The sequence below is a fragment of the Manis pentadactyla genome, chromosome 7 (genome assembly GCF_030020395.1).
Source record: "Manis pentadactyla isolate mManPen7 chromosome 7, mManPen7.hap1, whole genome shotgun sequence".
Lineage (NCBI taxonomy): Eukaryota > Metazoa > Chordata > Mammalia > Pholidota > Manidae > Manis > Manis pentadactyla.
Window position 1 is genome coordinate 61,281,933 of NC_080025.1, and position 15,187 is coordinate 61,297,119.

At 36.1% G+C, this 15,187-nt stretch overlaps 1 protein-coding gene across 2 annotated transcripts in view; it reads left to right on the plus strand.

Moving 5' to 3' along the window:
- RSBN1L (round spermatid basic protein 1 like) overlaps positions 1–15,187 on the plus strand; it is a 151,528-nt gene that overhangs the window by 91,440 nt on the left and 44,901 nt on the right. For both annotated transcript variants that reach the window (XM_057504432.1, XM_036892467.2), the window contains one exon: positions 4,971–5,611. In XM_057504432.1, coding sequence (XP_057360415.1) covers positions 4,971–5,611 — 641 coding nt within the window. The remainder of the gene's footprint in view (positions 1–4,970; positions 5,612–15,187) is intronic.

The following is a 15,187-nucleotide window of genomic DNA, read 5'->3' on the forward strand; positions in this document are numbered from 1 at the left end:
ACCTTGCAATCAGCATCTCAAAGGAAAGCAGTCTTAGGCATGTTTATGTTAACATGCACACTGTGCTTGCTCCAGTGTTTAATTAGAGTGCTTTGTCATGGAAATTTAACTCCTGAATATTCAATATGAGAATCTGTTAACTAATTTCTTACTAGTTTGTATTTTTCAGTTTCTAGCTATTATACTACTACTACTTTCATCTATTGTCATGAGAAGGAAATAGACTGTTGCACTTCTTTTATTTCAAAGTAACATGTATTCTAATGACTGGATATTTTCTTAATTTTTTTTTAATGTCAGGCTTAAATGTAATAGGATAGTAAGCTTATATTTTCATTCAAATGAAATTCTGTTTATTTTGGCAAACCATTTAATTTGTGAAATTTTTAATGTGTTTTCAGTTTAGTTATTCATTACACATAGGCCCTTTAAAGTTCTGTTCTTTAACTCACTACTGTCTTTCCTGGACTCATCAGGATTTTGCTAAAATTTATAGACCCTTTTATCATTCATTTTAAGACCCTGTTTTCTTTTCATTATTTATTTTATTCTTGAGATATTAACCTGAATCTGATGTTTTGGTAATCCATACCTACGTAGCAAGTATGAATTTGTTGATGTATTTCTTAACTACTTACATACAGACTTTTTAGAGAATTAATAACACTTTGCTTTTTATCATTTACCAATCTTTGTAATACCAACAGATACTTTATTTTGCTTTTCATGATATCAGTTTGGTCTTCATTGCATACTGATGAATTTCTAGAAGTGATACTTTACTAACATTAAACTTCCCTTTTCAAGAATTGCTATTAACTTGAGATAATTTTTGTGGTGGTTGTTTCCAGGTTAGGATTTAGTGTTATTCATATGGTGGAAAACTTTGACTGAAAGGGAGACAAAAGAAAAAACCCTGTAAACCTGAGGTAGTCTGTTGGATAGAAAAATCTTTCATTCATAGTTTCAGTAATATTCATTTATAGCAATTTATGAGATGCCATGAGGAATACAGTGGTTGGGAGGAAAATATCATTTCACTCTGAATTCATATAGAAGTTGTTTCACTCATATGTCCTGAAGGACTAGGATAACAGGTATCCTATGAGTGAAAAAACAAACAAGTAAATCACACATATTTGTATATGTTGAATATATTATAATTTTATATGAATTTAGAGTGAAGTGATTTTAGTTCCAACTAGAGAGATGAGGGAAAGCAAAACGAAGGAAATGACATAGAACTGTCTTTAAAAGATGGGTAAGAGTCAACCACAGTCAATTTCAGCTGAAAACACAACAACTGAACTTATTGATTGACTGGATTTGAGAATAGGAAATAAAGTTGAAGTGGAAGCTTGTGTGATTGGGAACCAAGTTAAAAAAAAAGAAAAATTCAGAGCAGCACTTGATATCTTATGTTTTTGGTATTGGAGTGATATCCTAAAAAAATTTGAGAGAGCAGAGGGCCTGTAAAACAGAAAATAAGAGAGTTGTGATAATGATAACTAAGTTCATGGTTTATCAGTGTTTTGGAGGAAACCCAGTTTTTTTTTTTTTTTTTTGGGTATCATTAATCTACAATTACATGAGGAACATTATGATTACTAGACTCCCCCCTTCACCAAGTCCCTCCCACATACCCCATAAATCACTGTCCATCAGCGTAGTGAGATGCTGTAAAATCACTACTTGTCTTCACTGTGTTGCACAGCCCTCCCCACAGTATACATGCTAATCGTAAGGCCCCCCTTCTCCCTCCCTTCCCACCCATCCTCCCCAGTCCCTTTCACTTTGGTAACTGTTAGTCCTTTCTTGGGTTCTGTGATTCTGCTGCTGTTTTGTTCCTTCAGTTTCTCCTTTGTTCTTATACTCCATATATGAGTGAAATCATTTGGTACTTGTCTTTCTCCACCTGGCTTATTTCACTGAGCATAATACCCTGTCACTCCATCCATGTTGTTGCAAATGGTAGGGTTTGTTTTCTTCTTATGGCTGAATAATATTCCATTGTGTGTATGTACCACATCTTCTTTATCTATTCATCTACTGATGGACACTTAGGTTGCTTTCATTTCTTGGCTATTGTAAAGAGTGCTGTGATAAACTTAGGGATGCATCTGTCTTTTTCAAATTGGGCTGCTGCATTCTTAGGGTAAATTCCTAGAAGTAGGATTCCTGGGTCAAATGGTATTTCTATTTTGAACTTTTTGAGGAAACTCCATACTGCTTTCCACAATGGGTGAACTAGTTTACATTCCCACCAGCAGTGTAGGAGGGTTCCCCTTTCTCCACAACCTCGCCAACATTTGTTGTTGTTTGTCTTTTGGATGGTGGCGATCCTAACTGGTGTGAGGTGATATCTCATTGTGGGTTTAATTTGAATTTCTCTGATGACTAGTGATGTGGAGTATCTTTTCATGTGTCTGTTGGTCATTTGAATTTCTTCCTTGGGAACTGTCTGTTCAGCTCCTCTCCCCATTTTTTAATTGGATTGTTTGCTTTTTGTTAAGGTGCATGAGCTCTTTATTATTTTCGACGTCAACCCTTTATCAGATCTGTCATTTATGAATATATTCTCCCATACTGTAGGATGCCTTTTTGTTCTATTGATGGTGTCCTTTGCTGTACAGAAGCTTTTCAGCTTGATATAGTCCCACTTGTTCATTTTTGCTTTTGTTTCCCTTGCCTGGGGAAATATGTTCATGAAGAATTTGCCCATGTTTATGTGCAGGAGATTTTTGCCTATGTTTTTTTCTAAGAGTTTTATGGTTTCATGACTTACATTCAGGTCTTTGATCCATTTCGAATTTACTTTTGTGTATGGGGTTAGACAGTGATCCAGTTTCATTCTCTTATATGTAGCTGTCCAGTTTTACCAACACCAGCTGTTGAAGAGGCTGTCATTTCCCCATTGTATGTCCATGGCTCCTTTATCATATATTAATTGACCATATATGTTTGGGTTAATGTTTGGAGACTCTATTCTGTTGCACTGGTCTGTGGGTCCGTTCTTGTGCCGGTACCAAATTGTCTTGATTACTGTGGCTTTGTACTAGAGCTTGAAGTTGGGGAGTGAGATCCCTCCTGCTTTATTCTTCCTTCTCAGGATTGCTTTGGCTATTAGGGGTCTTTGGTGGTTCCATATGAATTTTAGAACTATTTGTTCCAGTTTGTTGAAGAATGTTGTTGGTAATTTGATAAGGAAACCCAGTTTTTATAAAGAGACTGAAAAAGATTTTAAAATAATGAAAAAAAAGGGAAAGAAATTGTTTAAGAGTGAGTACTAGGCAGGGCAAGGGAGAGGAAATGCCTTTGCCAGAAGTAGAATAAGGCAGGATTCGGTATGTTTTAAAAGAAATTGTAAGTGGTGCAGATTGACTAGAGTGTAAGGTACTTGAGATGGCATTGTCTTTGGATTCCAGACTAAAGGGGTTATGTTTTATCTGGTAGGCATTGGGGACCCTTGAAAGCAGTTGAGTCAAAGGATGAATATGATTGGAACCACATATAAAACTTAAAGATTAATATAGCTCTAGCATTCAGGATGAGAGAGAGTCATGAGGCTGTTAGACCAAAAATAAAGACAGTAGTATCTAGGAAGATAAAAAATAATCAAGGATGAACTGTCAAAGCTGGGAGAAATCTGAATGATTTGAGAGAGCATCACTGGGCTTAATATTTGAACATTCTGGGAAAGTAACTGAGTAGACTGGAAGCAGAATTTAAGGGATAAGAATGGTAAGGTAAGTGAAGGCATTAGATGTAGATGGTTCTTTACAAGAGAGTCAAAAGAAGAGGAGAGAGAATTATTAAGCAGTGTTTTTTGGAGTTGGTGAGAGAGTTTTATTGTTGGAAAGTGGCCAGGATTTCTCACTCATGGAAGACAGAAAGGATTAAAAGAGATGTGAAGATAGAAAATTTTAGGTAAAGAAGCAGGTTAGGAAGATTTAATTCATGACAGGTTATCAATAAAACTGAAATAACAGGTAGAAACAGTGAATGCCTTCCTTTCTCATCTGTTAGCTTAATGACTTTTTCATATTACCTTAGATAGCAAAATATTTTCTTGTCAGGGTGTTTACTTTTCCCATTTTTCTTATTGTATAAATATATTGTGTTAATGTTAAGTATTTATATGTGTAATTAGATTTTATTCCTGTATTGCCTCTGTGGATTACTCTTTTATTCTTTGAAGTTCTTAATTTCTGAGCCAGAGTCTGCTTATGTTTGGTTACAGAAGCTCATTAATATTTGAGCTTAAATACCCACATCTTTTTCTTTTACTTTTTTATTCATCTCTTTACCAGTACATGAGTATCATTTGCACTTAGGACTTGAGAAACTACTCTAATTTTATCATCTCCTTTATGATACATCATTGGTTCTTCACTGGGAACTTTATAAACTTTAGTGGACCTAAAATAGTTCATTTTAGATGCAAGAGGGAATATGGTAAAAATCTTAAGGAATTGCTGTTATACCATGCAAGTGTTTTTCTCCCCTTATGATTTGATAATATTGACACATATAGGCAATTTTTAAGAACTTAGATAAAGCAAATGATGATATATATCAATGGAAAATGTTTGGAGGGCATTGTTCATATGCCCTCCATTCCTGATTTTCTACATTTAAAATTTCAAGATTGTTTTCTAAATCATTTACTCATTTCATTACTTCAGTGAACACTGATTGAACCTCTGCTGCATGTCAGAATGGTACCATGTACTATAGGGGCAAGTTTGCTTTCAGCCTTCCTGTGTGTGTGTGTGTGTGTGTGTGTGTGTGTGTGTGTGTGTGTAGAGGGAGAGAGGGAAAAAGACTGAGTAAATTATGATTGTTAGTACAGTGTAAAACAAGTCCCAAATACAAAACTAATTCTGAGTAAATTATTTATTAAAATATTTCATAAAGCATGGTTTTTTAAGTAACTAAATACAGAGTTTCAAAAAAATTTTTCCCAACAGGTGGGAAGGAGAAACCAAAAACAAATATAGAAGACTTACAAATTAAGAAGGTCAAGAAGAAAAAGAAAAAGAAACACAAAGAGAATGAAAAACGGAAGCGTCCAAAAATGTACAGCAAATCTATTCAAACTATATGCTCAGGATTGTTATCTGATGTTGAAGATCAAGAAGCCAAAGGCATCCTAAGTGATAACATACAGGATTACAGTGGAAAGAACTTGGATACCAAGAGCTATGATTCCAAAATTCCAGAGAACAGTGAGTTTCCATTTGTCTCATTAAAGGAGCCACGGGTTCAGAATAACCTCAAAAGGCTGGACACTTTGGAGTTCAAAAAGCTCATTCATATTGAGCACCAGCCCAATGGAGGTGCATCAGTTATCCATGCCTACAGTAATGAACTCTCCCACCTGTCTCCCATGGAGAAGGAGAGATTTGCAGAAGAATTTGTGGGTCTGGTGTTCAGTGAAAATGAAAACGCTGCTGCTTTCTATGTAATGGGTATTGTTCATGGGGCAGCTACTTATTTACCTGACTTTCTAGACTACTTTTCATTTAATTTTCCCAATTCGCCTGTGAAAATGGAGATATTGGGAAAGAAGGATATAGAGACAACAACTATGTCCAATTTTCATGCTCAGGTAAGAGGTTTTAAGTTTTTAAAAACACTTTTAATTATGTGTTTTAGACAAGTTTCTGTTCTTTGCTTCTCATTTTGCTGTAGGTTTGAAATAAAAAGGTAAGAATACTTCGAAACTTCTTTGGAATACTAAGAATAAATTAGTTTCTCGCTGTGAATACTGGAGTTTAAATTTCAATTTCTACTTGTTTTTCTTAAAGATAGTAAATGAAATAAAGATTCTGTTGTCCTTTTTTACAAGGATTTATCTTGGAAATTAAAATAATTTAGCCATGTATTTTCCAGTCCTTTCAACAGTTCTTTTACCTGAAAATCACCTAAAATTGTCATCTTGCTTTATGCAATAATATCTTAAAATGTATCATATAATAGGTGTTGAATGAATGTTGTCTATTAAATATATTATGGCACAAAGGACTCATAAGTTAATTATGTGATTCTCTGAGAAAATTAGCATATCAGTGAGTGTATTGAACTAATTTTCGTTTCCTACCCTTCTCTCTGGTGTAGAATATACATTATTTTAGAAAGCAGGTACCGAATCAAGTCTGCCTGCTCTTAGAAGTGAATGTGGGCTTATCTAATACATCAGTGCCATTATTAACCACTGTCAGTTCAGGAACTGCTTAGGCCAGGAAATCAGCCAGTTTTCATATTAATTGGTGCTAAGGTTTCCAGTTTTCTAAGTAATAATTGACATTCTAGTTGGGAAGGAGGAAAAAAGTAAAGAAAATCTCAAAAGGACTGTAGAGATCATCCATCCCAATTGTTCTTAACTTAAAGATAAGCAAATAAACATAGATGTAGGAGTAACTTACTGTTTTTAGGTTGGCAGCAGTGCCAGGAGTAGAAGAAAATCTTCATTTTCACCCAAGACTCTTACTTATTCTGAGTATATTCTTTTGAGATATGTTCAAGTTATAGTCTCTACCTTAAATGATAGTCTGAATGTCCAGTCATACCCACATATACCAAACTCCCTCTCCCACACTATTTATGGTGTATATTCTGTAATATACTGCAGTCTGAAAGATACAGTAGTACTTGAAGTGGTAGTTTGTGGGGAGGAGGTGGCAGGAATTACTCCCCAAAGAAACACATTTGAGAATTGGAATCTTAAGTATTTTTAGAGCTGAAATGTACCTATAGAGCATGCACTATTAGCTCTGTCATTTTATAGAAGTCCAGAATGGTTAGTAATTTGTCTGATATTGCACCCAAGTTTAGTGGCAGAACCAGACTTGTGTCTAGTTATGTTGTCTACTATGTACTGAGTGCTGTCTGTGCCAAGAACTGCTCTGAGCACTTCATATGTAATAACTCATTTAATCTTCATTATAATCTAATTTTAGCAATGGGCAAACAGATACAGTGAGAGAAGAAATAACTTACCATGTCCTACCATAGTAGATAATTTGATTGTCATTTATTATGTGGGTCCCTTTTGACTTCCAATTCCATTTGTTTCCACTTTATCACAAGTTTTCTTGCTGCTGTACAATCAGGTTTATTTCAGTAATCTTTTAAATGTCATAATACTTATATTTGCTTTCCAAATAACTTTCAAGGCTAGGAATGATTAATTTTTTATTAAATTATAAGAATTTTGATCTTAACTAGGTAGTAAGTATAACACAACAACTGTGCTTTTGTTATTAAATAAAATGAGGTTCTGGGACTCACTAATCGTGCCAGTGTGTGTTCCTTGATTGTGGGTCTGAAGTCCTTGAAGAGCTATCTACCCTGGTTGCCATCACCTATTCAGGGTTCTTGGGTAATACATATTGCACAGAGGAAACTCTATGGAGATGCATCTTCTTTGTTACAGCTCTGGCCCCCTGTCTAAGTCATCTGTCAGTTGCAGAGACCACTTTTACCTCTTTAGCTTTAGACTAAATGGCAGCAAGCCGCCTATGCAATGCCCATGTTCGTTATCTCCAAGATGCTCCCGATCCCCTCATTCCTATACTGTGGGGAAGAATAGTGAAAGCTGTCTTGAACTGCTCATTTCATATTTCCTCCACACTGGATTCTTACTTTGTTTTTTTAAGAGCTTAGGAGACTGAGGAAGTTATTTTCTGCTGACAAGCTTTGGGTTTGTCCTTACGTTCTGGCCTTATGAAACTGAATGGGACCCTGGAGAGAGAGGTAGAATAAAAATGAGCATGCCTATTGTAGCTTAGTTTTATTTCCAGTTTCTTGAGTCTTCACAGTAAAAGCTCTGTCTCTTAAACTAATGTGTGATATCCCTCCCAGAAATGATTTTTTAACCACATGCACAATTTTTTTATTTAGGAAAATGTTTTATAAATTACAGGGATTGACTTACAAACATATATTTAGAGTTCAAACCAGTTTATAACTTGAGACTTTTCTTGTCCTGAATGAGACAATCTTTCTTCCAGATTTAATTTGTAGAAGTATTTTAAACTCAATTTGGTGAGTTGTAAGTGAGTTAGTGTGGGTGACTGGATGAACTCTTACATGGGGTCGATGGAAAAGGAAGAGAGCTAGTCCATTTTACCATTTACCAGCTAGACACTGGACAACTGTTCCCTCACATACAAAATGAAGAGAATGGTAATAGTACTCAAGTCGTCTGGTTGTTGTTAAAGATGCTTTGTAGAATGTAACAGGTTGTGCAAAGAGAATTGTTATACTGACTTAGTGCAATATTACAACAACTCTCCATTTTGTTGGATAGGCGATGACTGGCTTCTGAGTGAGGACTGTTAGGAGCGTGTGTGTTCACTGAGGGTAGGGAGTTCTGGGAATGCTGAAGATAGAAAATGACCACAGATACTTTATAGATGGAGAAGGAGTTGACTAATTGTGGTATAAACACACAACTGAATATTATTCAACCATACAAAGAATGAGATACTAATACATGCTAAGTGTGGATGAACCTTGAAAATGTTATGCTTAGTGGAAGAAGCGAGTCACAAAAGGTCACATATTGCATGATTCCATTTATATGAAATAGCCAGATTAGGTAAATCCATAGGGACAGAAAGCAGATTGGTGGTTGTTAGGGGCTGGGAGAAGTAGGAAATGAGGAGTAACTGTTAATGACTGTGAGTTTTATTTCCTTTCTTTTTTTCTTTTTTTATAGAAATGATTGACATATAACATTATATTAGTTTTAGGTGTACATTAATAGTGATTCAATATATGTATATGTTACAAAATGATTACCGCAATAAATTTAGTTAACCTCTGTTACGACATAGTTGCAAATTTTTTCTCCTGTTATTAGAACTTTTAAGTTCTATGTTCTTAGCAGCTTTCAAATACACAATATGTAACTGTAGTCACTATGTTGAACATTACATCCCTCTGACTTACAAAAAACTTTCTTATCTTATATTTGGAAGTTTGTACCTTGTGACCACCTTCACTCATTCCCTTTATCCCACCCCTGACAACCACCAATCTGTTCTCTGTATTTATGAGTTCAGGTTTTAAAGTACATAATTTATTTGTAAAGATTCCACATAAAATATTACAACAGCTTTCCATTTCCAACAGATCATACAGTATTTGTCTTTTTCTGTCTGACTTATCTCACTACATAATGCCCTCAAGGTCTATCCATGTTGTCTCAAATGACAGGATTTCCTTTTTTGCGGCAGAATGATAATCCATTATATCTATATCTATATCTATATCTAATCTATATCTATATCTATATCTATATCTATATCTATATCTATATCTATATCTATATCCATTCATCCATCAGTAGACACTTAGGTTGTTTCTGTTTGTATGTTTTCACTATTGTAAATAATGCTGCAATAAACATGGCATGAATATATCTTTTCAAGTTAGTGATTTCATTTCCTTTGGGTAAATACCCACAAGTAGAATTACTGGATCATATGATAGTCCGATTTTTAACATAATTTTTTTTGGAAAAAAAAAAGTTTAAAACTTTTCTTTAAACTGATTTTTTAAATGAACTTTTTATTGCAGTGTATACACAGAACGTACACATTATAAATATATAGCTTGATGAATCTATATAAAGTAAACACACCCATGATTTTAAAAAGCAGAATATTACTAGTAGCCATACCCCTCCCCAAAGCCCTCATTATCATTGACTATTCTGCCCCACACCACACACACACACAAACACTCAAGTAAACACTTTCTAGACTTCAAACACCACAGGTAAATTTTGCGTGTTTTTGAACTTTCACATAATAAAGTCAAATAGGATTTACGTTGTCATGTGTGGCTTTTTTCCTTCAGTGTTATGTTTATGAGCAACATTATTCATCTTTTGTGTAGCAGCAACAACTTTTTTCTTCATTGCTGTGGTCTAGTCTAAGTATATACCACAATTCATTTATCCTGTTTTCCGTGGGTGGATATTTGAGTTGCTTCCAGTTTGGATCTGTTAAAATCAAGGGTGCTATAAATATTTTTGCACATAACATTGCAATTTTTTGGAGGATCAAAAGGTAGGCAAATGTTTAGCTTTATTAGATATTTACATTCTCACCAGCAGTGTTCCACATCCTTGGCCACACTTAGTGGTGTCTACCTTTTTCATTTTAGCCATTCTGATGGCTATATAGTAGCATCTCATGGTTTTAATTTGCATTTCCCTGATGAGTAAGGAGGTCAAGTATCTTTTAATGTAATTGTTGTCCAACTAAATATCTTCTTTTTTTTTTTCTTTTATTTATTTATTTATTTTAATTTTTTTATTTTGGTATCATTAATCTACAATTACAGAAAGAACACTATGTTTACTAGGTTCCCCCCTTCACCAAGTCCCCCCAACATACCCCTTCACAGTCACTGTCCATCTGCGTAGTAAGATGCTATAAAATCACTACTTCTCTTCTGTGTTGAGCAGCCCTCCCCGTGTCCCCCACGCACTATACATGCTAATCATAGTGCCCTCTTTCTTTTTCCCCGCCCATATCGGTCCCTTCCCACCCGTCGTCCCCAGTGCCTTTCCCTTTGGTAACTATTAGTCCATTCTTGGGCTCTGTGCTTCTGCTGCTGTTTTGTTCCTTCAGTTTTCCTTTGTTCTTATACTCCACATATGAGTGAAATCATTTGGTACTTGTCCTTCTCCGCTTGGCTTATTTCACTGAGCATAATACCATTTAGCTCCATCCATGTTGTTGCGAATGGTAGGATCTGTTTTTTTCTCTTGGCTGAGTAATATTCCATTGTGTATATGTACCACATCTTCTTTATCAATTAATCTACTGATGGACATTTAGGTTGCTTCCATATCTTGGCTATTGTAATCAGTGCAGCGATAAACATAGGGGTGCATCTTGTCTTTTTCAAACTGGAGTGCTGCATTCTTAGGGTAAATTCCTAGAAGTGGAATTCCTGGGTCAAATGGTATTTCTTTTTTTTTTTTTTTTTTTTTAGATAATTATTTTTTATTGAAGGGTAGTTGACACACAGTATTACATTACATTAGTTTCAAGTGTACAACACAGTGATAAAACATTTATATACATGATTCTAGGTTCCAGCTATTACCCTACCAAGCTGTTACAATATCTTGACTATATTCCTTATGCTATACATTACATCCCGGTTACTTATTTATTTTACCATTGGAAGTCTGTCCTTTTTTTTTTTTTTTTTTTTTTGTGAGGTTATCTCTCATATTTATTGATCAAATGGTTGTTAACAAAAATAAAATTCTGTATAGGGGAGTCAATGCTCAATGCACAATCATTAATCCACCCCAAGCCTAATTCTCGTCAGTCTCCAATCTTCTGAGGCATAACAAACAAGTTCTTACATGGAGAACAAATTCTTACATAATGAATAAGTTACATAGTGAACAGTACAAGGGCAGTCATCACAGAAACTTTCGGTTTTGCTCATGCATTATGAACTCTAAACAGTCAGTTCAAATATGAATACTCATTTGGTTTTTATACTTGATTTATATGTGGATACCACATTTCTCTCTTTATTATTATTATTTTTAATAAAATGCTGAAGTGGTAGGTAGATACAAGATAAAGGTAGAAAACATAGTTTAGTTGTGTAAGAGAGCAAATGTAGATGATCAGGTGTGTGCCTGTAGACTATGTGTTAATCCAAGCTAGACAAGGGCAATAAAACATCCACATATGCAGAAGATTTCTCTCAGAACGGGGGGGTGAGGTTCTAAGCTTCACCTCTGTTGATCCCCAATTTCTCACCTGATGACCCCCCTGCGACTGTGCCTGTCTTAGGTTGTTCCTCCCTTGAGGAATCTTACCCGTCTCTGGCTAACCAGTCATCTTCCGGGGCCATACAGGGAAATGTAAAGTTGGTAAGTGAGAGAGAAGCCTTATTGTTTGAAATGGTTAGCTTTTTATTTCTTTGCATATTTATGCCCTGTAGCTTCTATGCCCAGCATTTGTCTTGAGGTATCTTTACCACCTGGAAGAATTATGATACTCGGTAAATTTGATATGAGGCACGAATTCTATTTAAGGGTTGTAATTAGGAAGGAAGAAGAAAAGCTATAGAAGTAGCAGGTGGAAGAAAACATGGGAAGATTGATTATTTCTTTGACATATCTTCTTGTAGAGTAACTTCAGCATGTATAGGTTTTAAGCTACTACTTAAATTGCGCACACACATTAACATAATAGGAGTATAGTTACATAACCAAAGCATATCTGTAATTACCAGCCATCTCCAGTGAAACCAAGAAAACCAGTTAGGCACCTTAGGCATTTGTGAAAACTTATCTATGATATGGTGGATATTGTCCAACTGAACTTGAACAGTCTGAGAGAAATCAGACAAATTAAAACAACCCATTCCTGGGGAATGTTCACATCCCTTATGTTCTTTTAACAGTAAATAGTCTGTAGTTGTAAGATTTTGGAGCGCTACAATTTGCACTTCTCCTAATTCTTGGTTGAGTTCCAACAGTATAGATCCAGTCAAATTTATTGTTTTACTGTATGCACAGGCCAGCTTAGATATCTCCTTCATTCCCATGGCAAGTCCAGGAGCTGGTGGGATGAGTGCATCTACAGCTGTAGCAGTGCGTGGATCTTTGTTGGGGTTTTTTGATGATCATCTTCTGGCATGAGTCTTCCAGAGAGTGCTGATGTTGGAAGTTCTCTTTCATATTGTATCTTAGTTCATTTTTGGGGTAGCCCAATTAGGCTTTGATCTTCTGTATAAACGCAAACAGACCCTTTGCCTACACTTTTATATGCCCTTCATACCCTTGTGTAGAACTCACTGGAGGTTACCACACTGGAACTGCCCCTTTTATTTTGTTTTGTTTTGTTTTTGGTATCACTAATCTACACTTACATGACGAATATTATGTTTACTAGGCTCTCCCCTATACCAGGTCTCCCCTATAAACCCCTTTACAGTCACTGTCCATCAGCATAGCAAAATGTAGAATCACTACTTGCCTTCTCTGTGTTGTACAGCCCTCCCTTTTCTCCTACCCCCCCATGCATGCTAAACTTAATACCTCCCTAGTTCTCCCCCCCTTATCCCTCCCTACCCACCCATCCTCCCCAGTCCCTTTCCCTTTGGTACCTGTTAGTCCATTCTTGAGTTCTGTGATTCTGTTGCTGTTTTGTTCCTTCAGTTTTTCCTTTGTTCTTATATTCCACAGATGAGTGAAATCATTTGGTATTTCTCTTTCTCTGCTTGGCTTGTTTCACTGAGCATAATACCCTCCAGCTCCATCCATGTTGCTGCAAATGGTTGGATTTGCCCTTTTCTTATGGCTGAGTAGTATTCCATTGTGTATATGTACCACATCTTCTTTATCCATTCATCTATCGATGGACATTTAGGTTGCTTGCAATTCTTGGCTGCGATAAATAGTGCTGCGATAAACATAGGGGTGCACTGATCTTTCTCATACTTGATTGCTGCATTCTTAGGGTAAATTCCTCGGAGTGCAATTCCTGGGTCAAATGGTAAGTCTGTTTTGAGCATTTTGATGTACCTCCGTACTGCTTTCCACAATGGTTGAACTAACTTACATTCCCACCAGCAGTGTAGGAGGGTTCCCCTTTCTCCACAGCCTCGCCAACATTTGTTGTTGTTTGTCTTTTGGATGGCAGCCATCCTTACTGGTGTGAGGTGATACCTCATTGTAGTTTTAATTTGCATTTCTCTGATAATTAGTGATGTGGAGCATCTTTTCATGTGTCTGTTGGCCATCTGTATTTCTTTTTTGGAGAACTGTCTGTTCAGTTCCTCTGCCCATTTTTTAATTGGGTTATTTGTTTTTTGTTTGTTGAGGCGTGTGAGCTCTTTATATATTCTGGACGTCAAGCCTTTATCGGATGTGTCATTTTCAAATATATTCTCCCATACTGTAGGGATCCTTCTTGTTCTATTGATGGTGTCTTTTGCTGTACAGAAGCTTTTCAGCTTAATATAGTCCCACTTACTCATTTTTGCTGTTGTTTTCCTTGCCCGGGGAGATAATGTTCAAGAAGAGATCACTCATGTTTATGTCTGAGAGGTTTTTGCCTATGTTTTCTTCCAAGAGTTTAATGGTTTCATGGCTTACATTCAGGTCTTTGATCCATTTTGAGTTTACTTTTGTATATGGGGTTAGACAATGGTCCAGTTTCATTCTCCTACATGTAGCTGTCCAGTTTTGCCAGCACCACCTGTTGAAGAGACTGTCATTTTGCCATTGTATGTCCATGGCTCCTTTATCAAATATTAATTGACCATATATGTCTGGGTTAATGTCTGGATTCTCTAGTCTGTTCCATTGGTCTGTGGCTCTGCTCTTGTGCCAGTACCAAATTGTCTTGATTACTATGGCTTTATAGTAGAGCTTGAAGTTGGGGAGTGAGATCCCCCCTACTCTATTCTTCTTTCTCAGGATTGCTTTGGCTATTCGGGGTCTTTGGTGTTTCCATATGAATTTTTGAATTATTTGTTCCAGTTCATTGAAGAATGTTGCTGGTAGTTTCATAGGGATTGCATCAAATCTGTATATTGCTTTGGGCAGGATGGCCATTTTAACGATATTAATTCGTCCTAGCCACGAGCATGGGATGAGTTTCCATCTGTTAGAGTCCCCTTTAATTTCTCTTAAGAGTGACTTGTAGTTTTCAGAGTATAAGTCTTTCACTTCTTTGGTTAGGTTTATTCCTAGGTATTTTATTTTTTTTGATGCACTTGTGAATGGAGTTGTTTTCCTGATTTCTCTTTCTGTTGGTTCATTGTTAGTGTATAGGAAAGCCACAGATTTCTGTGTGTTGATTTTGTATCCTGCAACTTTGCTGTATTCCGATATCAGTTCTAGTAGTTCTGGGGAGGAGTCTTTAGGGTTTTTTATGTACAGTATCATGTCATCTGCAAATAGTGACAGTTTAACTTCTTCTTTACCAATCTGGATTCCTTGTATTTCTTTGTTTTGTCTGATTGCCGTGGCTAGGACCTCCAGTACTATGTTAAAGAACAGTGGAGAGAGTGGGCATCCCTGTCTAGTTCCCGATCTCAGAGGAAATGCTTTCAGCTTCTCGCTGTTCAGTATAATGTTGGCTGTGGGTTTATCATAGATGGCCTTTATTATGTTGAGGTACTTGCC